The sequence below is a fragment of the Colossoma macropomum genome, unplaced genomic scaffold (assembly GCF_904425465.1).
Source record: "Colossoma macropomum unplaced genomic scaffold, Colossoma_macropomum, whole genome shotgun sequence".
Classification (NCBI taxonomy): Eukaryota; Metazoa; Chordata; class Actinopteri; order Characiformes; family Serrasalmidae; genus Colossoma; species Colossoma macropomum.
The window spans coordinates 41352924-41380327 of record NW_023494785.1 but is presented as its reverse complement, the minus strand read 5'-3'; the positions used below and the strand labels follow the sequence as shown (position 1 = coordinate 41380327).

At 37.0% G+C, this 27404-nt stretch overlaps 1 protein-coding gene across 1 annotated transcript; it reads right to left on the bottom strand.

The window, feature by feature from the left end:
- Positions 1-1036: 1036 nt before the first annotated feature.
- LOC118824682 (carcinoembryonic antigen-related cell adhesion molecule 5-like) lies at positions 1037-26399 on the bottom strand. Its single transcript, XM_036595029.1, has 11 exons — positions 26100-26399; positions 23835-24140; positions 20009-20287; positions 19605-19871; positions 17106-17381; positions 16768-17022; positions 13596-13719; positions 10833-10870; positions 7743-7765; positions 3528-3653; positions 1037-1902 (listed from the first exon to the last, which is right to left on the bottom strand). The coding sequence occupies exons 1-11, from the start codon at positions 26146-26148 to the stop codon at positions 1849-1851; spliced, it is 1797 nt and encodes a 598-aa protein (XP_036450922.1). The 5' UTR covers positions 26149-26399; the 3' UTR covers positions 1037-1848.
- Between the last annotated feature and the right edge of the window lie 1005 nt (positions 26400-27404).

Here is a 27404-nt window from a genome sequence, read left to right as displayed (position 1 = left end):
ACTTCAACTATACTGTGAAAGACTCTATTACGCTGTTGTTGGAACAAAACCTTGTATCTCCAAAATGGTAACTTTACAGGAGAAGGAAAAAACATTCTTTACTTTTAATGAAAGTCAATGGAACCAGACGTTTTTCCCAGGTAATTTTGGGTTGTTTCTTTTGGTCCATTTATCATGAAATTTACACACAACGTAAAGAGCAACAGGCATTTTCAAATGATGGCAAAAACTGAAAAACGGCAAAAACGGAGACATGAGGTTTGGTTCTGACAGCAGTGATAAGTGAACTTATAGGTACTAGTAATTTACTTCTAGCCCACTTTTTAGTTTATGAAAGTATATCTTATATTATACATTTTTTTATTTATATTATAGAAGTATAATTATAAGTACAGGCCACAAGTATACACAAGTATGTAAGTATAAGACAAGTATACTTACATATAATTTTGTCTAATATACCTTTGATAAGTATATGAAAAGTAAACTGAGAGCAAACTCACTTATATTTGGGTTAAAAGAAGTTTACTAATATAGACATTTAAGATGTGGAGGGTTTGAAGGACTGATGAGTAATTTGTAATTGAAATTACTTGGATTATGAGCTGAAAATGTAACCAACTTCTAAGACTGAACTTTGGAGGTGTGTCTGCAGATTCTTTGAGAAACTGAAAGTGAGTCTCCTGAAAAGAATGGAAGCTGGAATAAAGGTAAAGACTGACACACTAAACACTGAAACATCTGATATTTTAGCTAGTTGTCGAGGCTTTTGTGTCATTTTCTGTTAAACATATCGTCACTGTCCAAAGAAAAACAAGTATCTCCAGAATAGTAACTTTACAGGAGAAGGAAAAACACTCTTACCTTTCAATAGAAATCATTGTAAAGTGATTTTATTTCCGGTGATTTTAGAGCATTTCTATTGGCCCATTTATCATGAAATTTTCACACAAAGTAAAGCACAGCTGCTGTGTTGAATAATGAATATGGACAAAAATGGAGATGTTTTCTTTGGACAGCAACGATATGCTTTCTGTTTTTTTTAGTGCTGAAAATTGATTAATTTGTACTTAATGGCTGTTTTGACTGGAAATGAAAGAAATGAAAACTGACTTTTATATAGTATGTCAGTGTCTAACATGCAACATGACTGACGGCACACAATACATAGCAGCATTTCAATTTCAATGATGAAAATAATCCCAAAAAATGCAGATATTCTGCTTAAAATTATACATTTCCAAAAAAGGAAGCATTCACTCACACACACACACACAGGCTTACAAAAATAAAGTTCAAGAGGAACAGAGAATTGTCACAACTGTTTATCAACCGTTTCATCAACATGAAGCTCATTTACATACAATCGATTTACATTTATTATTCCAACTTCCCGGTTTCGGTTCCCTGAAAAAACATCAGCCACAAGTCCAAAGGTAAGATTAATCATCAACCTACCTGCTGCACTTTGTCTTTCTTATATCATCAGGCTGGTGAAGCAGCTAAGCAGTGCAAGCGTTCTAATCTAAAACATCCTTACAATGCGTCTCTCCTCGATATCGGACACATCTAATGGACGTTCCTCATTTGAGGGCCTCAAAAATGAGATTATAGCACAAATGAATTAAGGCAAAAGGTGAACATGGTTACAGCACATATTATTTCCATGCATTATATCTTCGTCTGATATTAAGCTCAACGCTCAGATCCGTCGCTGAGGGTTTCCTGAAGAACGCAGTAACATTCAGACACTTCACAGTCTTGGACTCTCCTGTTGCTTCCTGTTTGTTCAAATCCTCAGCTGTCTGGTACATTGCTCAGTGCACTTTGGTCCATTTCTAATGAAAATCACTTCCTCACATCAGAATAGGTGACCTCTGCCTCTGGGTTAGCCTTTGCTCCCTATAATAATAATAATAATGATCATCTTTTTTATATATAATAATATAATAATAATTTATACAGCACCTTTCAAACATTAATAAAGTGCTTTTCGGGACAAAGTAAAACATAAAAATGTAAAATCAACAGAGAAAGTAGAGAAAAGGTAATCAAACGATACAATAAACAATAAAAAATGCAATAACTAATAACTGTGTAAAATGCACAAGATACAAATACAAATAAGTGCAACAATTAAAATGAAAGTAACAGTTATTTTCCAGTAGAAACAAAAAAAAGTTGTTAAACACAAAAGTAAAGAAATATGTTTTTAAATGTAGTTATGTTATAACTGACGTTTGGGGGGAGGAACATGGCTGAAACCTCCTTCTTCCAATCTGACGCCCTATAAATTCACACCCTCACCTTCCGTTCCTGTGATGAAGCGTTCGCAATCCCCACCGCCACCCCATCTCCTCCCTGTTCCCCAGTCCTACATCAGTCCTACTACAGCTATGAGGGGGGATCTGGCCTTCTAGCTACAAGCAGAAGCTGCGCATAACAGCCCAAGTTCTCAGAGTTCTCACTCTTCCCTCAATCAGTCGTCCCTCATACTACCACCACCATGCTGAAGGCGTGATCTGAACTCACACACTGTTCTTCAAAAACACTGACAAAAGGACCCTGACGGACGTTTATTGGAGATCTCTGGTGCATAAAAACCGCTCTTTTCAAGTAACAAGCTTGACATTAGAAGAACTCTTTTTGGTGCTATTTAGAACCTTTTTCAAAAATGTTCTATATAGAACCATCTACAGCACATTCTCCATCAATCTGAATGAATCATACAAAGGGTTCTTTGAGTGTTCGTGGTTCTATACAGAACCATTTTCTTTACTAAAGAACCCTTAAAGAACCATCATTTTTAAGTGTGCAGGGGTGGCAATGTCTACAACGCAAAAATGTATCTGAAATAATTTCTTTGGAGACTATTTTGCCGCACAAAGGCCTGCATGCACCTCCCCGCCGCGTCTATATCTACATCAACATTTTAGGCCAAAACTTTATCTTGAAACTATCGTGAAATAGTTTCTCAGGCATCAGCCAACTTCTCCATGACCATGTAGTAACTTTCTGTGAGGGAGCTTTTAGAGGTGGACGTCTGGTTCCTATCACCACCACTGTGAACAGTTCTGACTGTAAGTTTCTCTAAAATGGAGTATTTCACACCAAACCACTCTGAATGACTCTGTTTACATCTTTTTAATTATGCAGGAATTTTGAAAAGTCGGTTCCCCTTTAAGGTCAGAAACTAATGAACATACAAACTGAAAGTTTTGCACACTACCCACTGGCAGCAAAGCAAAGCCGAGACGGTCGGTTTGGAATCTTTTCTGAAATCTGATGATTTAACCAAGATGCTCAAAATCCAGATATTTCGGTTTTATGCCACTTAAACATCGTCCATTCCTGTCCTGCTCAACATACAGTGTCCATTTGCCAAGAGATTCTAGATCAGTTTGATTTTACAAGAAATATTTAATTTGCCACTTCAAAGCAAAAGTAGCCAAATGTATCCTTCCCTTTAACTGTTATAACAGTGATGACAATAAATATGGGCTTGCATATCAAACAGATCTGCTTACCTGATTAGCCCCCCGTTGAGCTCTCGCCATGGCAGGCGTTCCTTGCCGTGTCTGTGTGCTGGATCCCCCCATATTCAGCACACTCTGATTATTCTGAAAGTGCCGGATGTCTGCGTAGTTTAACTCCTAAAAAGGAAAGGAGGCTGTTAGTTAAATGTATAATACTAAAAATGAGTAGAATGTCCTCTAAATTCCAGGCGCCAACACTTAATATCTTACTAGTCAATAGCCTTGTTTACTTTCAGCCAGATAATCCGCTAATAATCCGACTAATAGCTCAATCTGAACAAAACACATCCATGTATGCACCTCAGTGGGAATATACTAGTCTGATTGAGGCCATTCGGAATACAACTTCTATCTGACTGAGCGAGGTGGGTAATCCTGTAAATAATCCGTTAAACAGAAGAATAATATTCGTGTAAACGTCTGTATCCAAGATAGGATAAGACAGGATAGGATACAGCAGCAAAGAGACAGCAAGGCACTCAGGAAAAAGAGATGAAGTAACAAGAAGAGAATTAACAAGCAGGTAATTAACTTTGTTAAGTACTTAACAAGGTTTTTTACAGTGTGTTACTTGTTACTATATAGACAATATATATCAAAACTAAACATAAAAAAAGATAAGATCAAAAATATAAACTCTATCCTTCACAAAAAAATGACAAAATAAAGAATTATAAATAAATAAAAAAGCTAAGATATTTACATTGTAAGAATATTTTGCATGAAATTCACATGGAGTTTTGCACTTGAGGTACTGTTTTATATTCCACATGGGACGGTGAGGACTTAACAATATAAACAACTATAAATAGAAAGCTCAAGAGTATTTACACTATAGAGATATTTTAAAAATATATTGGGAATGTCTCTGAATATACGTTCGTCACATCATAGTGAGAGTTTATACCGTTTAACATGGCGGAGCAGAAACTGGTCTGCAGAGGAGACGAAGTTTATGCTCTGATCTTTAAAAGACGGCGGTGGGACGGACGTCCAGCTTATGTGTCTCAGAACACGACGTCTTCCTCTCGGCCTTCGTTAATAAGGACATGTGAAGGACGTTTTCCTGAGTCTGACATCATTTTAAAGCAAATAAAAAGACAAGCCCTGCTCACTGCTGCTCATCTCACTCTGACTGGACTCACGTGATGCTGGTTGTCATGGTAACGTCTACACTAAGCGGTTCTCTACGCATGCGCGTAAGTTCGGATTACTTGTAGTGAGCATGTAAACAGAGATTTTCGTCAGATTGTTGAGAAGAGTGAGCAGATACGCCTCAGTCTTCACCTATAATCGGAATGTATTCAATCAGACTGGCAAAAATCTTTGCATGTAAACACAGCCTATGATAACTAGCCTACTATGACAACTTGCAATTAGAGTGGCAGAACATAAACAAGGGTGAGGCAAGAGGTTTATTCCTTTAGATGCTTGGCAGGAATTCTCAAAAAAGCAGCTTTAGTGAAAGGAGGGGTCTTAAACTAATGAGTGCTAATGTAGCACATGCTGCTGAATTTGTACTGCTGCTGAATTTGTACTGCTGCTGAATTTGTTAACCTAAGCTCTATCAGTGGGGACATTATGATGATATCTAAGGTTTTTATCCAGTAATTCACTGATGTTGGGTGCACACTGCTGCTGCGTGAGAAGGGATACAATTTTAAAAGGGGTTTTAAGCTAACTTAAGCATGTAGTGTTCAACATGCACAGGATTACTGAGTCTGTGGTACACCATGCAAAATGTGTGGCACGTTAAATAAGAGCTATTCATAAAGGCACTGTGGCGGTGAATAGCGTGTCAATGTCTTTTAACACTTCTGCTTTTTCGCCAGTGTCCTTGGCAAGAGCCCATCAAAATCTACATGTAAACGAGCTCATACATATCATGAACCATGCCAAGTGAAGCTCTGGTTGGCTGCCAAAATGAAAGAAACGAAAACAAAGAAACAAAGAAAAGGTCTCAAAAACAGAGTTACAAATTTTAAATGAAGAAGTGACAAATAATAGTAATTTTTTCAGTAAATATGTTTTTAACTTTTAACCAATAAATGTAGCTTCTTTATTAAATAACGTTGTTGATACTAAAAAGTGTATAAAAAATGAACATTTTAAATTCTTTTGTAAAATCCACTGTAAATTGAACAATAGTATTATGAGCTAAAACTGCTTGCAATAAACTCCATTTGAACATGTAATTAGAATCTCAAGTCAAATTACTTCTCACTTTAATTGGATTCCAAGCTAAACCTATTTTCCATACACAGGAGTCGGAATCACCAAACATGGAATATTGAATATTTGCAGTACTAAATATAAGTGAGTTTGCTCTCAGTTTACTTTTTATGCACTTATCAAAGATATATTAGACAAAATATATAAAAGTATACTTGGCTTATACTGACAAGTATGCAGAAAAGTTGAAGTATATTTGGCGTATAATTATACTTACACACATACTTGTATGTACTTATTCATATACTTGTGGCCTGTACTTGTAGTTATACTTATATAATATAAATATAAAATATATAATATAAAATATACTTTCATAAACTAAAAAGTGGGCTAGAAGTACATAACCAGTACCTATAAGTTCACTTATAGTGTATTTCACAGTATAGTTAAGGTACAAAATAAAACTTACATGTAAACTAGTTGTGTTCTTAAAGTTTACTACTTTTACACCTAAAGAGTACTTTAAATTTTACTTTTATAAACTAAAAGTGGACCAATTTAGTCCCAAGAAGTATTGAAATAGTACACTTACAAGAATACTTATATGTACACTAGTGTTCTCAAAGTTTACTACTTTTACACCTAAAGGGTACTTAAAAATATACTTTTATAAACTAAAAATGGGCCAATTTAGTCCCAAAAAGTATTGAAATAGTACACTTATAAGTACTACAAAAACATTGATATAAGTATACTTACGACATAAGATATACTTGGGAAATATACTTGAACTTTACTTAAGTTTACTTAATAAAATGAACTTCAGATGTACTTTTTTTGTAAGAGAAGAATATCTTTCTCTGTAACATTTACATTTGCATATCTTACAGAAGAAGTTTGTGGCAATCTGAAATCCCCCTCTGCACTAGGAAGTTTGGCACAATGCTTGGTCCACATGGTTGATAAGAGGGGGTGAATGTGCACAACTTGTTGTTTACTTGCCTGTGTGAGCAAATATGTGTGGAAACGTTGTAGAAAATATAGAATTTGTTAGGAGCCATATTTTCTATGTAGCTTTGTTGTTTATTGATCTTCAGTTCTGGAAACTCCTATTTTTTTCACTTATTTTTGTTCCTTCCTTACACTCTCAGAAATAAAGGTCTGAAACCGTCATTGGGGGAGTACCCCTCTCATCACTGGGGTGGAGCCCTCAAGGGTACATCTCAGTACCTTTAGTCAGGGAACATAACTGGACCATAATCCACTGAAATGATATGTTCTAAGCTGTACTGACTCCACACACCCCGTCTCGTCTCCAGGACTTTATTTTACTGTTCTGTTTTAAAACATTCGGTTATGAAAAGGTACAAATACGAACTTTTCACCTGGAAACACTTATTTAAGGTTTACAATCAGACCTTAAAACCACTGTTGTACCTTTGAGGGCACATTTACATTGTCTGCACCTTCATGAACCTGCACAGCACCTTTATTTCTAACAGTGTATGGAAGTGGATTATCTAATGTAATCTCAGAAATATGTCCTGTATTTAATGGCCAATTTGACAAAATGGAAGAACAACCAAATGAAGGGTGACGTCTGACTCCTGCACAGCGCTGTATGTTGGAAAAAACATCAGTGTACTTCTCTAAATCAACCACACATGCTGAACCATGAGCTGCCCCAGTCAGCAGTGAGAGGAGCTGTGTGTGAGGTCAAAGTCCTCAGCAGGCTTACTGTAAACTGTAAATGTAAATGTGTAAATGTCCACTGCTTGGTAGAGTCACTATAGCTTTAATGACGTCTGTATATGGCAGCTATCAAAGGGCTGAGAATAATGAGATGGTGCAGTAGTTAAGATAAAGTAACAGCTACGTGTTATAAACCAGCCTTCCATACAACCTCTACAGTGGAGACTGACACTCAGGCAGACGGACAGACAGACAGATGCACTTGATGGATCTCAAAGTTAAACATTAGGCAGTGAATTAAAGGTCTGAGAGAGATGGTGAACAAAGATAGTGACTCACATGGTCGCCTCCATTTTGTGTTGCTGTGTAAGAAAATGCACAAAGAAATCAATGTTCAGATAAATCTGTGACTTTGAAACAATATTCTGTATGAAACATGATTTTCATAGACAGATCTGATCAATTCAGTTAAACATGGTGTGACGAATCATATAATGCGCCTTTCTGAGTATATCAGTATCATCAGTATGTCTAGAACACTGCTTCATTGTGGAATGCTGCCCCATTCAAAAATACTGCGTCATTCCAAAACACTACTTTGTTCTAAAATGCAACTTCATTCTACAACATTGCTTCAATCTAGAACACTTCTAGAACACTGCTTTACTCTAGAATATTAATTTATTCTAGAGTGCACTGCTCCATTCAGAAATACTGCTTCAATCTGGAACAGTGCACAAGTCAAAAATACTGCTTAATTCCAGAACACTACTTTATTTTAAAATACAGCTTCACTCTAGAACCCGCTTCTAGGGGTGCGGGAAAAAATCGATTCTTAGATGCATCGCGATGCAGACGTGGACGATTCTGAATCGATTCATAAATGTCAAAAATCGATTTTCTAAATATTTAATTTATAATGTAATGTTGACGGAACGCAAAGGGCGGACCTTGGAAGTGGGTAAGTGCAGCGCCTGGACAGTCTGTGGCGGCACATAACAAAAACACAGCTGGATGAGTGAGAAATCCGACCGGCTCCCTCTGCATTAAAGCCAGGTTAGATCAGGAGTCACAACACAAATGATAAGAAGAGACATTTTGTCCTTTCAACAAAAATCAAACCACCTTAGGAGCCGCAACATTTAATGTCCAGTATGTCTCAGTATGTGATGATGTCCTAGTATAGACTAAACAATATAAACGAAAATGCGGACTTACTCTGCTCTGCTTTAAGCTTTAGCTTTAGCCGCTTTTCTTCCATCTCCGCCCGAAAACTTTTCCTCAGAAGTTGAATAGTTTCTTGTAAAATGTCTCTCAGCTTTCGGCTGTTTTACGAGGCTGAAGTCGCTTCTCATTCGCCAGCTTCTTGCTGAACTTTCCGGTTCCACCTTAAATTCTGACTGAGACGCCGAATGTAAAAACGGCACCATTTAAGGTGGAACGGGAAATTTAGAGAAGCGACTTCATCTTCGCAGCTTCGTATCTTTTAGTTAGTGTTTGAGTCTCTCGTTGCAGATTTAACATACCAGGAAATCAACCGCGCTGCTTATAAATGCGAAAAGTCCATTCGTCTCCAAATGTTCGTCTTTCTCTTTTCCTTTTTCGTTCGCTACTAGCTCGGCGAAACCTTGTTGCTAGGTGACCTGCAGTCTTTCCTCAGACAGTAAGAAAATAGAAATCATGTATAGAAAAAAAAGATGCATCGATAATCGTTTTATAATCGCATCGCAGCCTCTGAATCGTAATCGAATCGTGAGGTGCCTAGAGATTCCCACCCCTAATCGCTTCAATCTAGAACACTGCTCCATTCAAAAATACTGCTTCATTCTAGGTCAATACACAACAGAACTAAAGCATCCGTCTGTCCCAAAGTTCACACTTGCAGGTTTATGTACTTGTGTGCATTCATGTGGTAAACATTCAAATGTGTCCCTTTTCTTAAACGTGTAATAGGACAGTGTTTTTTGTCAGTGGATAATAGTGATCTAGGCATTTATATTAAGATGCACAAGAAAAGTTCTTAACATATATGTTGGGGTGGATGGAGCGCAGTACAGTTGGTATTGAGATAAAAGATCATGAAACAGTGAAAGCGTAAAGTTAGAACTTTTGGAGTAAAAAGTTCCCCGAGATATGGGACAAAAGGCCCCGTTTTGCATATTGCCCCACATATTTTCTATTTTATTTGATTTTATTTGATGTTCATTGAAAAGACACAAAATGGTTCACTGGAGCTTCACTGATTAGCGCTACATGCTAGCTATAGCGACTGTTAGCCAGAATTAGGCTGCATTTCGCAATCTTGGTGGAGTTTGTGAGCTTGGTAGCTCATACCTGATCTGTTCTATCATGAGCAAGAATCATTTACGCTTAACAATAAATCGGTGAATGTAAAGCTTTGTTTATATTGTTATTAATAATAAGATTTTCTTGTACGTTTTCTTTTTCATGCTACAAAAACAGTTCTACTTTATTGTGGAGAAGGGGGCGTGGCCGAGCGTCGAATGCGGGACGGAGAAGCCGGTCGGGCTGAACCGGTGGGCTAACTAGCTGATTATGTTCACCTGTGCCTTGTTTCTGCCAGCCTACTTATAGGCAATCTCTTCCTTCAGTAGGCGGCAGAGCCCAGAGAGAGAAGGAGACCACTGGAGGCGTGAGAGCTGAGCTAAACCGAACCAGACTGAACTGACCTGAACGGATCAGGAAAAAAAGGTGGACAGAAAGGACTGAAAAGTCCCAGCGAGCGTCTTGTCTTTGTGGGCTGAAAAGCCAAGTATTTTGTTTTTGCGTTGTGAATAAAGAAAAAGCTCTCCGTCTTCACACCTCCCCCCGGCGTCTTTCCTCCTCCCACCATTAATACTTCCACATTTATACTCTCCCAACTTTGTGTGGGTCTTTGCATCATCACCTGTTTATGATAAACTCATGCACAGGCACCAATTTACAGTAAACTGGTATTGTTCTTAAGGAGGCATTTCCTGCCTTTTTCCCCTATATATCTCACAATTCAACACTTTGGTGATGTCCTAACAAGCTGTTTCTGAAATACTGGGGAGAATGTTAACATGTCAGCTACTGTGATACGATACATCAGCATACTTTCAGTCTAAAGGAGGGCTTGTCGTATTGTTATGTTATATTTTATAAACTTATACTTGCATCATATTGTAAATTAGTGATCTTACAAGGGGAGCCTGGAAGCAGCACAACGTCATGAGCAGAGCAGTGCTGTCTGGGTCACCCAGTCCTGGGAATTGAACCCATGACCTCCTGATTGCTGGTTTACCTCTTTCACCATATCATGTTGAAATATATCATGCAACTGTACACTTAAGCAAAAACACAAACCACAAGTGTGAACTTTGGGACAGGCCGTATGCTGTCAGCGTCTACATGTCAGGTTCGTACTGGACAGTAGATCACACATACCTCCATTCTGCTTTACTCCTCTTGAGCTCGATTTTGGCCTGTATGGATCAGACAGTGGAATGAAGATCAGGTTTTACAATCAAACTGACTCAAGTATTGAGTTAGATAAACAATTCAAAATATATTATGCCAGGAAGGAGCCTAAACAATCTTTCAGTGGAAGTCTGAACTACCGTCAGTATTCTTCTGTAGCACATGAGCAGATACCACAAGCCGTGGGCCAATACCGTTTAGCTGAATGACTAAGTCAGGGATGTTTCGGTCATGTTTCAAATGAAAATGTGATCACCTCCCGCTGTTTAGTCAGTTGCATATGAAGCAGTCCACTTTGTTTTCGAGACAGCAGACAATAGGTACGAAATACAGGGGTCCTGGGGAGTCCAGGACGTCCAAATTAACCTCTTGGACCCCCTGATAGTCTCAAGATCAAAATTCTGTGCGGTCTCTGAAACTATTATTGATGTTATGCTGTCTGTTAGGGTGAAACAGATGCTGAAATACAAATTCAGTGATCATTATTTAGCTGCGTCACTTAAAAACCAGAGAGCTTCTGTATTTGGTATTCTTAACTCAGTAGAGATGCAGCACTGGTCTGCCTCAGGGTGGCGCTGTAGCAAACTGGTTCACCCAGTTGGTCCTTCATAGTCTAGCAACCGTTACAATGTCCAGGATACCTCTGAAAAACTTTACAATATGCCCTAACGTAGTTGGGACCTTAGAATTCCAAGGGATATTTTTCACACTGAGTGGACAGAAAGGAATGTCTGGTCTTTTGGGATTAGCCTTAGCCTAACATGGACACGAGGAGCCACCTGACTCAGTCTGCTGCATCTTATGGTGTCGCGGTCTCCTTGCCTTGTTTGTGCAACAAGCTGTGGACTAGCTGGTAATGAAGCGGGAATATTTTCAGCAGTGTCTGATGGTCGAAGACGTGATATATGGCGATATATGGGATGCACATATAAGACAAATGACTGAAAACTGGACAAAGCTGAAGTTGGCTGCTTATTCGAAATACCCGTTCGACCTTAAATGTGCAGCAGTTACGTTCAACCACCTGTACAGGTGCCAGAATGTAACTGCTCCATTTAAGGTGGAACAGAAAATTTGTACAGCTTTGTAGAAATTCAGACAAGATTTAGCACAATTTTTGCCAGAATGCAATATTGACATAGTCTTTCTATTTACCGTTCAGTTTTGTTTTTTCTATTTTGCACAAAAAATGTTCATATTATCCCAGAATAATAAGGCACTCTTAATCTAACAAAACTGGCTTACTTATTAATACATACTTAAGCATCTACATACATAAGCATCTTAAGCATCTATAATGGTTTTATTTGAAGATATAAATAATAGTGTGATTTACGTCAACCAGCAGACATATATACCTTAATTATCAGACATACACCATTCATTATGATGGTGATATCAAATGTTGGCTACACCGTCCACTACTAGCAGAGAATATGAAAAATCAGAAATCCTTTTTTCATTCTCTTTTATGTGCCATATGACATTTTTATTGCTTCGTCTTGAGATCTAAACGTGATCTACTCTCCTATACAGTAAAATCGACGAGCTTGTCTGGAAGAAGGGTGCCAAGACGCCACACTGGTGATATTTTGGTTTCCATGCAAACAAATGCACAGTGTTCCATGCTGTCTGTGTAGAATATGTTAATCATTAGACATGATTAGGTAATACTAGAACCTAGCACAGTCGGTATGGCTCTGTATCATGCACTTGTGGTACTCTGTAATAATTCCAGCCATGATTATATTGTTTTTATCGCAATAATTCAGTAGGTGGCAACTGATCATTCAAGCTTAGTTACCACAAACAATCATTTCAACACCTGAAACAGTCAACGTTCCTCCTCAAACCACATTTATAATAGAAGCCTAAGGCCAGGCCCATGTGTTTTGAGTCATCAGACTATGTTCTGGAGTATTCCTTCTACTGAAAGGTTCTTTAGGGAGCCAAGGGTGGTTCTTCATCCCACGTTTGTTTTCTTTTTAAAGTGAGCTTTTACAAATTCTTTAGTCAACATTCTTGAAAAAAACATTTTAGTACTGATTATTATTCGGGGCTGATTCTTACATGAAGACAGTTTAATACTTAACCTATTCACCTCTGCGGACAAATGTAGTTCTGTTCTAAATAGAGGCTAAATTGAAACTAAATCTGACCTTTCTGACTGTTGGAGGTGTCTGTGGAAATAATTAACCACAGTCAGTGAGTAAATTATTAATCGTCGTCTAAACCACCAAGAGAACATTTGTGGTCTTTCTGCATTAATGATTTCCCACAAGTTTTTCCCTCAGCTGCCTGGACAACCACAGGCAAATTTGCTGGTTTTCTAGCAAATCACGACTTCTAAAAAACATTAGTAATCTTATATCGTCTTCATGTTTTAGTTTGTGGTGCAGGTCTACTGTTTAGGTTTTAACACTGGAGTCAGTTTTCTGTGGAAAGACGAAGGCTAATGATTGGAGGCCACTGATTTGGAGGCAGTTTTTCTTTCTGATGAAGCTCATAAGCTCATTGTTTTGTCTAGACTGCTTGATCTTGTAAACAGTAATGCTAATGTTCTTCCTTAACCTGTAAATCGTTCCAGTAACTGTTTGAGCGCCAAAATAACTTCCTCATTCAGCTGGTTTCATGGTTACTAGGAAACCAATAAATGTGAACTTTGTTGATTGTGAATGATACTGCTATGCTTTATGAAGCACATTATAAAGTGAAGGTGCAGTTACTTGCCTTCCTGCGCATTTTGTAAAGTAGACGATCAAACCAGCAACTAGAGCGACTCCCAATAAAACCCCAATGACAATCCCGGCTATAGCTCCTCCAGACAGTGAACCTCCATTCAAACTCCCCTTTTCTGAAACAACACAGAGAAACCAGCAGATCAGTCATTTAATGCATTAATGATATTGAGTCAGACATGATTAAATGAAAATGATTTTTTGAGACAACTGCTTGACAAAGAATTAATTCATAAAGTCAACATGAAGTCAAAACTGACCTTTGTTACTTTTCTTAGTTCATTCCCTCATTATATTAAGCACAGAGCATGGAAGTAAAATTTGTTCCTCGTTTTCCGATCCACGCTGACTTTAAGTCAATTTCGCTATATAAATAAACTTAATAAATAAACTTCTGTAATATTCTTATTATTGTTATTATTGTTATTACCGCATAAGCAAAGGAAATACACTCACCAAGCACTTCATTAGGAACACCTGTACATCTACTCATTCTTTTATTCATTCAATTATCTAATCAGCCAATCAGGTGGCAGCAGTGCAGTGGATAAAATCATGCAGGTATGGGCCAGGAAATGTTCATATCAACAATCAGAATAGGGAAAAAATGTGATCTCAGTGAATTTGACATGGCATGATTGTTGGTGCCAGATGAGCTGCTTTGAGTATTTCTATAACCGCTGATTTCCTGAGATTTTCACCCATAGCGGTCTCTAGAGTTACTCAGAGTGGTGCAATAAAGAAAAAACATCCAGTGAGCGGCAGTTCTGCGGACGGAAACACCTTGATGATGAGAGAGGTCAACTCAGATATCCACTCGGTACAACTGTGTTGAGCAGAAAAGCTCAGAATGCACAACACGTGAAACCTTGAGGTGGATGGGCTACAACAGCAGAAGACCATGTCGGGTTCCACTTCTGTCAGCCAAGAAAGGACAGCTGAGGCTGCAGTGGGCACAGGCTCACTGAAATTGGACAGTTAAAGACTGGGAAAGCATAGCCAGGGCTGACGAATCTCAATTACTGCTGAGGCACACAGATGGTCAAAATTTGGTGCCAACAGCATGAATCCATGGACTGAACCTTGTGTCAACAGTCCAGGATGGTGGAGGTGGTATAATGGTGTGGGCAACCACATTTTTTTCATTAAGACCAATCATTGCTTGAATTTAGTCTGTTTGAGTGTAGTTGCTGACCATATGCATCCCTTTATGGCCACAATTTACCATCTTCTAAAGGCTACTTCCAGAATGAAGCACCATGTCACAAAGCAAAAGTAGCTCAAACTGGTTTCATGAATATTACAGTGAGTTGAGTGTTCTTCAGTAGCCTTTACATTCACCGGATCTGAATCCAGTAGAACACCTTTAGAACGTGGTAGAGTGGGAGATTCACAGCATGAAAGTGCAAAAATTTGTCAAAATGGATCAAAATCTCAAAGGAATGTTTCTAAATCTTGTGGAGTCCATGCCATAAAGAATTTAGGCTGTTTTAAGAGCAAAGGAAGGTCCTACGCAGTGTTACAATCGTGTTCCTAATAAAGTGTTCACTGAGAACATATTTCTATGTATTTTTCAAAATATGTGTCAAGTTCGCAATATATTTCCATGTATGTCTCACATACATTAAACATTCAAACCTTGCACAGTTAAATATATTTAGAATTTTGCTTCCATTTGGGGTGATATTATTGTAAATGTTGTTAATATTATTATTCTATGACATATTAATTGTCTTTCTAAAGCCTGACTGTCATAATGTTTTCTCAATAAACTGTTCCTATATATTTGGCTGGCAGAGTATGTATGAAGCAGAGTTGTTCACAAGTCGCTTTATGAGAGTCCAAGTTGAGAATTTTATTTTTTCAGTATTAGCTGCCGGCGTGACATTGTAGAAAAGTAAACACAACTACCAAACCTGTCAAGTTCAATAAACCTTCAAATAATGAGGCTTCTACACTTTTACAGTGTAGGTTCCTGTGTGTCACCACAACAATGTTCTTAACATGGTAGGTGTCCTGCACAAGACTTAAGGTGATCTCATTAGAGAAATTAAAGGGTTGCCAGGGTCAGAATTAACACACGTAGAGTCAAATACCCTGATGTGAAACTTAAACACAGCAGGCTCAACTATAGCTCTGTGTTTAAAGCTAGCTTGTACTAAAAATCTGACTGGCCCTATAAGTGTCCCCCTCCTGTCTATCACCACCTCCAAGCAACTCACTCCCTTTTGTGGAAATTTGACTTTTACAATGGTAGGTACGCCATTCATGAGCAATGTGTAGATTTAAAGAGTTTCATTTCGATCCCTGCTGTCAACAAGAAGATATATATCGTTATTGTTGGAACAAAATCTCGTATCTCCAAACTGGTAACTTTACAGGACAAGCAAAAAACCTATTTATGTTTAATGTAAGTCAATGGAACCAGAGTTTTTTCCAAGTCATTTTAGGCTGTTTCTTTTGGTCCTTTCATCATGAAATTTACATACAATGTGAAGGGCAACAGGTATTTTCAAATTATGTCAAAAACTAAAAAACAACAAAAATGGAGATACAAAGTTTTGTTCTGACAGCAGCGATATTCATTTATATTTCTATACAGATTTCTTTCTTTAATAGCTTTTGAATGGGAAAGATTAATTATTTAAAGTTTCATTTGCAGCCAGCTACTACTTTGTTTTTGTCTGTAACTGATGTAGAACGCATTGATTTCTGTGAACTGTCATGAATGCTAGGCGTGGTATCTGACTGCAAATGACATGGCGAGTGGCAGTTCTCGGGGTCCAAGCACTAGTGTCTTACGAAGCCAGTATTGGGCTTTTAGCAAAAACAACACAAACGATGGGAAATGGGTCTCTGAATTTGAAGGGCCCTGAACAAAAAGTGTGACTCCATTTAGTCCCCACTTAAAAAATCCAGGAATTGCTACATCCCTCAGTAGTTTCCCTTTGAGTCTCTGCAGCCAGTTCTGAGATACATTTTCTAGCTTATTAAGTAATTGAAGAGGCACATACTCTAAAATGTTATAGGATTTACTACAGCTCTGATTGATTTTATTTATAATGACAAAATATTAGTAGATTTTAGTGCAAGATATTGTATGCCCAGTTTATGTGACAGAGAAAACCTACATATTATTCCTGTAGTCCAGAGAAAAGTTTTACCTTTTACTGTCAAATTTTTGGATGCTGAGGCTTCGCGTCCGGTGACGTTATTCCGGACTGTGCAGGTGTAAATTCCACTGTTAGAGAAATTGACCTGCTTCACTGTGAATGAGGCTGTAGTCACTTCAGTATTTGTTCCATTAAACGTCCATGTGTATCTGGGGTCTGGTACAGATTCAGCAGAGCAAAGGAACGCCACAGATCCTCCCTCCTCCACTTCACTGGGCCCATCAATTCTCACATTATCAGGTCCATCTGTAACAGTGAAGAGCCGTTATCTGTCAGATTACAGAGCAGCTGTAGATTAAATGAACAGCAGGCTGATGTTTTGTACTTACAGTTAACAGTCATGGTGTACTCTTTACTACTATCAGAGCTGACAGGGTTGCTGAGAGTGCACCGGTATTCACCACCATCTGTTCTGCTCACTGATCTGATCGACACTGATCTGTTATCAGCTGAGAATACGATGTTGTTGCTAGGAGACAGCTTCTGATTATCCTTCATCCATTCTGTAGTGACGATAGTCCCGTTTGCATCACAGGTTAAATTAGCAGAGTTGCCTTCTATTACGGGAGCTGTTGGACCATTGAGGACAGCTCCAGATACTTTTTCTGTAAAAATAAAAAACACCCAAAAAAATCATTTGGATAATAAGAACTGAGTGATATGTGAGTGAACAACAATAGAACTTCGTTTCCACATTCAGGATTTTTTGGTTACATTTTAATTACCTACCCTACAAAAACAACTGTTGTATCACATTGTCCACGGTAATCCAGAGTAGTCAGTACAACAGGACCATCTTACCTACAGTCTAACAGGTCATTTATTGGATTTTCATAAAAAATCTAGTAAAAATGTACACAAAATTTTCCAACTGTGCTCCAAATAGTTTTTGCTGTTAAAGCTGGTCCCAGTCAGTTTCTAAATCACATCTTAAATATCAAGTTTAACTACTCACAGCATGATGGACTGAGCTGAAACTATCAGCTATCAAGTTGATACTATATAGTTTCAATTTAATTCTTACAAGAGAAATTCTTAAGTATGAAACTGAAACCTTTGAGTTACTTTTCCAAGTTCAGGTTTCTTCACACATACAAATCTATTTGGAGGATTGGATTAGATTTCTGTTTCTTTCCTGAATAAGGGCTCATTAGCATATAAAATGAATAGATTTTTTAATTTAACATAAATGCACACATAAGATATAAAGGTCCAAAAGCCTGACACTACTATTCAAAATGCTACTGTTTTGCAGGTAATACAAAGAGTAGAATCTTTGAAATTTTAACATGAATTTCAGAATTTCTGAACAAGATTTTCTGGAGCCTTATAAAGGTTCATTTGGAAACTTTCTGAAATTCAGTATGAAGCTTTAAATACCACATGCAGAAACAAACAATTTGTAGATGTGATAAAAACCTAGGAATACTACATTTAAACATCAAAAAGCTTAAACATCAAAAATTTTAACACTGACATAAAGATGCATTCAATATGTTGTGGGAATGTATTCACTTCCCCAACTGAAGAAAAATATAGGTACCTATATTTGCTCATATTAAATAGTTATGTATAAATTAATTTATGTATAAAGTAGTTGATGTTTTAAAATATGTGCTGAGTATATGTAACTGTTGTTTTTTATGTTTAAATATATGCCAATACATACACTTTTATATCAGTATATTGAAATATATTCACATATTTAAATATGTGGCCATTTTGTATATTAACGTATATGTAAAACATATACATATGTATATGCATATATGCATATACAACATATACACACACACACACACACACACATATATATATATATATATATATATATATATATATATATATATACACATACACATTAATATACAAAATGGCCACATATCTAAATATGTGAAATGTTTAATTCCAAAATGCTTTAAATCCATTTGTAACCATTTTGGATGATTATAATGAATTTTCGAGAACATAAAGCTGATGTATAATGTAAAACACATTTGTATTTCTCTAATAAAGGTGGTAATTGTGAGATAATTAATATGATATGTCTTGCATGTGTAAAGTCTACTCTCTTCAACATATGTTTCTTGTATATATGTTGAAATATATTTCTTGAAAGTGGCTTATCATGTGTGTTAAATTCCTTCATATTTCTTTTGCATGTGGGTTTAAATTCTTGAAATTAATTATTACACTAAATAAAAAAATATAAATGTATGCATTTGAAGTGCAGTTGTGAAATTATGCATGAATGTATGAAGTGAATAGAGGGTTTTCCTTGAATATTTTCGGGAAAATCCATGACATCATGAGCCAGGCATAACATGGAATAACCCAACGGCTACATTTGGAAAGCAAGAGTCTGGTTCTGCTCCAGCAGGATAGCGCTGTTGTGAAATCCCCATTGGCGTGATGCATTTTTCAAACCACTGACTTTCACTTCTGCCCTACATTTAAATTATATGTAAATAATGCACAAATTATTCAAATGCTATTTAAATACAACTGTTTACACTGGGAATTCAATGTAGGTTTTCAAGCACAAGCCATTCATACTTAATCTTCTGCAAAAACAGTAAGTGATGATTTTGACTATGATAATAAAATACTAAGACAACATTACACATACAGTAATATCACTTTGTGTTTTGTGCTGAATTTCTGTTGACCCAAAGTTTTACGTGTGCCATTGTCCACTTTTCTGAAAGACTTTGTTGATGGATCTTCAGCCATCTTTTCATCTTTTGGTGAAGTCGATAAAATTCAACACTGAATGTCAACCAAATAAATCAGAGCGCCCCGACTCATCTAGTCAAACTACAACTCACCCATTACAGTGATGTGGATGGGTTCAGATGAGGAGTATCTCAGGGTCTTGGTGTTATGGGCTGTGCAGGTGTAGCTGCCACTCTGATTGGCCTGAATGTTGGTAAGTTTGAGCTCTGGACCCTCTGCATTCAGCACTGCTCCATTCACAGCCCACTGAATCTCAGCAGCAGGGTTGGACTCAGCTGAGCAGGTCAGTGTGAGGTCAGACCCAGAGCTGTAGATGGTTTTTAAAGGTTCTGCTTTAACAGAAACACTGTCTGGACCATCTGCAATGGAATAATCCATATCCAGTCATCTTTAGAGCCATCATGCTCTTACTGATATATCAGATATATCACATATGATGGGTCCATAAATCACAGCTTCCTCTCAACAACAAGTCACATGATAAGAAGGAACTCACAGTAGATGGTGAGGGTTAAAGGACGACTCGTTCCATTGCTGATGACGTTGGATGCCTCACATCTGTATGGCCCTGTGTCACCTCTGCTCACACTGGTAATGGTCAGAGTTCTGTTCCCATCGGTCAGCTGAACTCGCCCCCCAACTGTTACCTCAGAGCTTCCATTCAGCCATGAGAATGAGAGGGAGGAGCCAGAGGCGGAGCAAGCGAGTCTGACAGTGCTGTTAAATTCAACAAGCTCTGTCTCATTCTGTGTTATGGTAACGTTGGAGACCGGCTCTGGAAGTCAAATAGTAATACAGGGGTCAGTACACACTAAGACCTGAACTAACATACCAACATACCAATGCACCAACATCTTCCATGTATTTCTAGCAAAGTATCCAAAAAAGCATTAGCAGTATCCAGTGTTTGTCCCTCTTCTGCCCGCAGTTGCATATAGCTGGTCTCCATCTGTGTTAGCCACAAGTGAAAATCACTGCCATATGTCAGACTTGCTTTAGTCAGCTGTATTGCTGTGTATTCACCTTTATTAAGAGCACTTTCCACAGCTGTGTCTGTGTCCCGCACCGCAGGATACCGTGGTGGGTCCCACGAGACCCGCGGAAATACGGGCTTCTACTGTGAAGCTGCTTCAACATATAATGGAGTGCACTCAAAAGGCAAAGTGGTCCAAATTTCGAAGGATTTGTCAACCTCGCAACCAAGCTCTAACTGGACTCTCCAAAGTCAGCAGCTGAGACAGTAAATTCACACCACAAACCCCAGACACACCAGTCTGCCTTTAGAAATGTATAGATGTCTGATTGAGGTGCATTCTTCAGCAACCAATCATGGATTTTTGGAATCCTTTAAAACAGAAAAATTCCATTGCAATATGAGGATATACAGGATATCCAGGGGAGTGAGGAGGAGTGAAGTGGACAATGGCACAACAGTGCTGGCCCAGTGGTAATACATCCTATTAGTCATAGGATGATCACCAAATAAACTGGAGCCAAAATGATTCAAGATTGTAGAGTTTCTGTTCACTGAAATCTGTAGTTTTTGGAGTTGAGAACCCTGCTGAGGAACAATGAGACTTTTATCAAGAGCTCTAACGCTACTCCAACATATAATACCGCATGGAACCCATACTAGTACCTGTGTGTTCATGCCTGGCCAGTAATTATATAACAGTGCTTGTAGAACCCCTGCAAAAAACTTCCATGACAAGAATGCTAATGTTTGCTAGCAGGAATAGGAGATTTTCCATTATATGTTAGCATCAAGCTAATGACTACGAAGTGTTTTTTTTTACCATGTTGGGTTCAATACTCAAGTGCACTCAGAGACTTTGGACAAACAAAGCTTGTAATAGACAATCAGGTAATTTTTTACTTTGTATGTTCCAGTTTCACAGCACATCTTTTAGTAAATACTTCGACTTAAAGCCAAACTCTGAATACTACTTAGTTTGTTAAAATAGATCTACATTGTACAGTTTACTGTAAAAGTATGATCTTAAGTCTGACACTGGTTTTCAGAGTGAAACTTCTGCCTAATTGAGCAACAAATTTTTAATTGGTTGATCTTCAGTCAGTAAAAAAAACACACATAGGCTTGAACTCTATAACAACAGTAATAACTTTGCTTTATAGATAATTTTTATGGAACCTTTATACAGTATATCATTTTTATATTACAAAATATATGTTGAGATTCTGGTGTAAAGGTGGTAAAACATTGTAACAGAACTGTAAGGACTGTTCACGATTTTCAAAATACACTGTATAAAATTCTAGCATTTAAAAGGCAACCAGCTGCACAGTTTTGAGTTATCTCAACTTACTTTAGTCAAAAGTTCTCCTAACTCTGATTTTTCATTCTTGTGTCTGAAATTTGAAATTTCTCAAATTTTTGTTGGATTTTTAATCATTTTCCCCAAGAACTGGTCATGGTTAGCTCTCACAGGGTAGCACACCACTAGAACTTAGAGACACCCCGACCACAGAGATCTCCTGATGATCAGGCAGTTAGACAGCTGTGCTGCTCCAAGATTAGGCTACAAAGTTGCCTAGATTTCTGTGTACAAGAAAGAATGAGAAGGTAAATTTACTCAGAGTGTGACTTATTCTCAAATAATACCTGCTTGGACAGAGAGCATTATCTGTGCTTAGATTAAGAACAGTTACTTGTGCTTAAAGGTCCAATATCATGGAAAATCATATTTCCCTTGCTTTTTTGAAATAAAGGAGTTTGAAGTAATTTGTAAACAGTATCAGTTTCAAAACAGACCATTCATACATGAGAACTAAGCTTCTAAAACAGCATGTTTTGAAGTCACAGTTTCTGTGATATCACAAGAACTGCCAGTTGTAGGGCGGGGGTTTCAACTAAAACTAGCAAAGGTCCAGTTTAGTCGAATTTCTTGCTCACAAAAGTCCAGATAAACAAACTAACATAAATGAACAGCAACAACAGTTAGCTTTAACTGCTTTACCATTAATGATTCACCCCAAAAAATAACAAAATTAAATATGACACATCAAATATATTTTGACAAATTGTTTTTTTTTTTAATGTTTGTGTAATCTAATAAGCATTTTAAAACTGTATTGCGTTTGGCTATGGTTATTAAAATAAAGAAATAAATAGGAAATCAGTTTTAAAACACTAAAATATTTTTTAAAAAGACAAAAGTACTGTCTTAAAGTAAAATAATAAAGTAAAAGAAATTGGGAAATATAATTAAATTATAATGAACAATAATAAAAGTTATATTCTTTATGAGCATTTCACACATTTTTTCTGCCAGGAAATGGATAAGCACTCTGTTAAATCTACTATGTTAAGTTTTGGGTTTATTTTAATCGTCTACAGGCCTGATATTTGTAGGTAGTTTAATTCTCAATGATTTGTTTTAAAATTCGATTTCTGATCTGTTATCTTGCCTAGATGCCTTCGGCTGAGTCGCTTACCTCAGTGCATGTGATTAAATAAACTGTAACACAGGACTGCTGCAGAAGCCATGTGGCTTCACGTTCATGTATGTTGCTGATATAAAATCTTTTTTTTTCTTTTGTAGACATTATTTGGCTTTGCAACAGATTTTTTTTCAAGTGCACGTTCTGGCCCGCTGAAATACTTTGCTGGTTCAGCATTTGGACCACAGTCCACTAGTTGAAGATCCCTCCTCTAGGGAGTGTTTCAGCTCTGAGTGTTTTTTGAATGAGAGGTCATGTAGAAATTAATAATGACTTGTTTTGGTGCATAAAACCACACAGTGTCATAAGTGGACCTCATAAAAATAATGAAGAATACAATAAAATATAGTAAATTGCCCCTTTACATAAATTTACTCAGAAAGCAAAGTATTAAATTGCAAAGTTTTATTGAATTTCATTATAACTGTGCTATAACTGTCTAAATCATCAGGAGATTATGAGTTTGAATCTTGGTAATACCACAGTCATCTATGGTTGAGAGTGTGAGATGAGGAAGCCCTCATCCCCACAGCCTGGGAGCACCATAGGAGGACTCCTAGTCTGTGGGTGGGAATTAGTAATGACTAAACTGGAGGCAGAACAAAACTGAGTATAAAAAAATACCCAAAAGATTTTAGGCAACTTCAGTTTATAAGGATGCAAACACATTCACTGTAACTGTGAGTTAGGAAAACGTTTGACTAAACTAAGTTGGAGTCGAGTTGAGAAAACTCAAAAGAGCTGTACAGCTTTATCATTTCAAATTGGCTTGACTAATTTTTTCCAGTGGGAGAACTCTAAAATATTAAAGAACAAACTCCAGCAGCAGGACTGTCAGAGACATGTTTCTGTTTACTCACCAAACACTGCCAGTGTAGTTTGTTTACTCCTGGCATTCACAGTCAGAGTATATCCTCCAGCGTCTGCCATACTCAGATTACTGAGCACCAGAGCCAGAGTGTTTATGTCCATGCTGGCTCTGCCAGTGTATAAAGGCCATACTGTAACTGTACCACCAACTGCAGTAATAATGGTTGATCCACCAAAACTCCAGCTGATTGGATCACGTGGTGGAGGAGGAATTGTGATTGGGTCAAACGTCACGTTCCCCCCAACTGCTCCATTCAGGCTGGTGGGTAATAACAGATCCTGACTCAAACACACTCCTGTGAAGACATAAACACAATTAGAAAGCTGTGTTTACAGTACTGAAAACAACTCTTTCTGGATTTCAACAGTAAAGAGAATTCATTATGTTATTCTCCTCAGAGATTGAAAAGCCATAAAATTTCATACAAGAGCAATTCAGCAACCAATTAACAGAAAATACACACAAGCAAAAAAACATTACTATAATAATAATTAAAAACAATCAAAAATAATTTGAATAATATTTTTGCTATTGTTATAATTATTATTTATCTTTTATTATAATTACTATAGTTAGTAATGCTGTTGTTATAATAATAACAATAATTATTATTATTATTGCAAGTAAAATATATTAATTAAAAATTATATTAGTACTACTACTACTACTAATAATAATAATAATAATAATAATAATAATAATAATGATAATGATAATAATAATAATAATAACACAGCTGGGATAGGGTCCAGCACCCTGCCATGACCCAGAAGGATAAGCGGGTTTAGATGATGTGTGTGTGTGTGTGTGTGTGTGTGTGTGTGTGTGTGTGTGTGTGTGTGTGTGTGTTCTAATTGTCTGTATTGCATGGATAACCTAAGCTCTATACTGAACTTCAGGTTTTCATGCATGCATTTTTTACTGTATTTTGGCACATCAATTAAAAAAGAAATATTTAATAAAATTTGCTAAAAAGTCTGAATACTTGTATAATTTTTTGCTCCATTAACTTGAACAGGCATGCATCTTCATTTACCTTATATATAACCTTTAAGAAAAGGTAGCAGGAGCCTGTGAACTGATTAGGAAATGAAACCTTACCCTCTATCTTATCAAATAACAGTGATATTAGACAACTCAAGGTGCTGCAGCTGATTAATGTACGGCCTTCTGAGCCGTTAGCCAGCCTGTTTCTGTTTCAGCACCCTTACGATGTAAAATACAGTCATAAAATTAAACAAGACAGCACCAAGATTCTGCTCAGAAACTGATTTCTGTCATTTTTAGGAAGATATTTTATTACAGTAGAGAGTTTTATTCTCTGATACAGAGCTGATGGAAATGCACACTCAACTGATTGTTTAAAATATCTACATAATTTAATTGTTGATGTAAACAAAATCCTTCAGATCCTTCTGGTTTGATGTAAAATGCTCAGTTCTAGAGAAACTTACAGACTCAGATGTCTTTGCAGTGGTGGTGATATACAACACAAACATAGCCATTTTATTTACTATCCAAAACCACCAGTAAACCTAAGCATGTCTTTATATGGAATGTTGATGATGGTAAAATAGCCATAAATCTGAAAAAATTAAGTGATGTTTTGGGACCTTATATCACCTAGCATATCACTGTTGGTGGAAGAAAACCTTGTATCTCCATTTTTGACATATGCAAGTTTCATGATGAATGGACTTAAAGAAACAGCCCAAAATTTCTTGGAAAAAAGTCTGGTTCCATTGACTTACATTAAAAGTAAAGTCTGTTTTTTCCTTCTCCTGTAAAGTTACCATTTTGGAGATACAGGTTTTCTTCCAACAACAGCGATGTGCCTCTCCACCATGAATTTTATTAGCTTTAAAAACAGTTTGGGCAAAAAGCTGATCTCAAAACAATCATAAAACAATGTCTCAGATGTTCCTATCACCACCACTGTGACCAATTCTGACTCTGTAAGTTTCTCTAGAACAGAGCGTTTCACACCAAACCACTCTGAATGACTCTGTTTACATCTTAACCATTTAATTATGCAGAATTTTAGAAAAAATGGTGGAATTCCCCTTTAATTCGACAGCTGGATGGAAAGCTGGAAATATTCTGTGTTAAATCAATAAGATAAACACAGCGCTTCATAATGCAAGTGAAACTTAAATAAATTAATTAATTAAATTAGGACATTTTTTGTTTGTTTGGACAATTTTTTCCATCCAGAACTGAAGCGCTGAGAGCAGAAAGTGAGACGAAGTCTTACCTGAACACACCAACAGAGTCAGAGTGCAGCTCAGAGCGCGCGCAGCCATCACCACTGACGGACGGACAGTCTCCTCAGCACGCGCGGTCAGATCTGAGCTGCGAGGTAATCTGACCCGCACTGAGCCGATTTAGAGCCGATTAAACTCGATTAATAAGAAAGAGCTCTGATAGAGGAGCTGAGGAGACAGACTGGACTGAAGAAATCAAAAATAACCAAAACAAATCAAAACAAACCGTGTCAGAGTTCAGCTCGTGCTGGACTAAGCCTCCTACGTTTAACTGGTTCATACTGTAAAGTGAATTATACGACCTTAGCGTCACATCCAGGCTCCGCCCTCACAGTCAGTCACGTGATTTCATCACAAACGCAGACTTTCAGGTCATATTGGGTCCCACCAAAGAACTTCTACGCAAACTTATTTAAAAGGACCCTCTGGACAAAATAATAATAATAAAAATACTTATTACACTTTTCTAATAGTAGAGCTGGAAATTCGAATTTAAATGATCACTAAACACTTAAAATGTCTGTGTCCAGCTCTAATATGGTTTCTTAATAAAGAAGAAGCTCTGATAGAGGAGCTGAGAAGTACTAAAAGTTCCACTTCACTGACATGGAGCCTCTTTCTGAAATGTACTCATTAAAGTCTTCCATTTACACCAGTTACACTGTTATGATTCATTTATTTATTTACTATTAATTTATTTAATTTAATAAAAGTCATTTTAACCTATGTCACACATATGTCACGCAACATTCTATTTATTTTGATATATATATATATATATTTATATATTTATATATATATACTCAAAGTTGCTGCATTATCAGACAAGTCAGTATTCTCATTCTATTTCCTCTATTTATACACAAAAAAACTGGTCTGGCTGCAAGAGTAAAGCTTGCCCATTCAACCCTTCTACCAAAATTATTGTTTAAAAAAACAACTTATATTTATATTTATTTCATTTATGTAAACTACATGGTTATTTGTAGTTAGCATACAGCATCTGCACTCATTCAGTTATTTTCAATGAAAATGAAATTATTTAGATTAAAACACATTGTCAACTTTCTCTTCTGCTTTATGTTGTACACTTTATGTTTTTTCTGCATTAATATCAACTTAATGGGAAGTATGATCTCTGTGTTCAACCCTATTATGCAGATTTCACCAAAAATGACTGAATAACAGGATTGAAACCTGCATAACAGGGTTGAACACAGACACCAGTTGGTTATGTTACCAGAAGTGTCAATTTGGTGACAAGAGTCATTAGTTAAAATTACTAATACAAGAAA

What these genes read in the sequence shown, in the direction of transcription:
- LOC118824682 (XM_036595029.1), bottom strand. Translation starts at nt 26,148, where the DNA reads ATGGCTGCGCGCGCTCTGAGCTGCACTCTGACTCTGTTGGTGTGTTCA. An exon ending in TTTAACCCTCACCATCTACT is followed by an intron (nt 19,872 to 20,008) that starts GTGAGTTCCTTC and finishes ATTCCATTGCAG; the next exon opens with ATGGTCCAGACAGTGTTTCT. An exon ending in AGGAGTAAAGCAGAATGGAG is followed by an intron (nt 7,766 to 10,832) that starts GTATGTGTGATC and finishes TTTCTTACACAG; the next exon opens with CAACACAAAATGGAGGCGAC.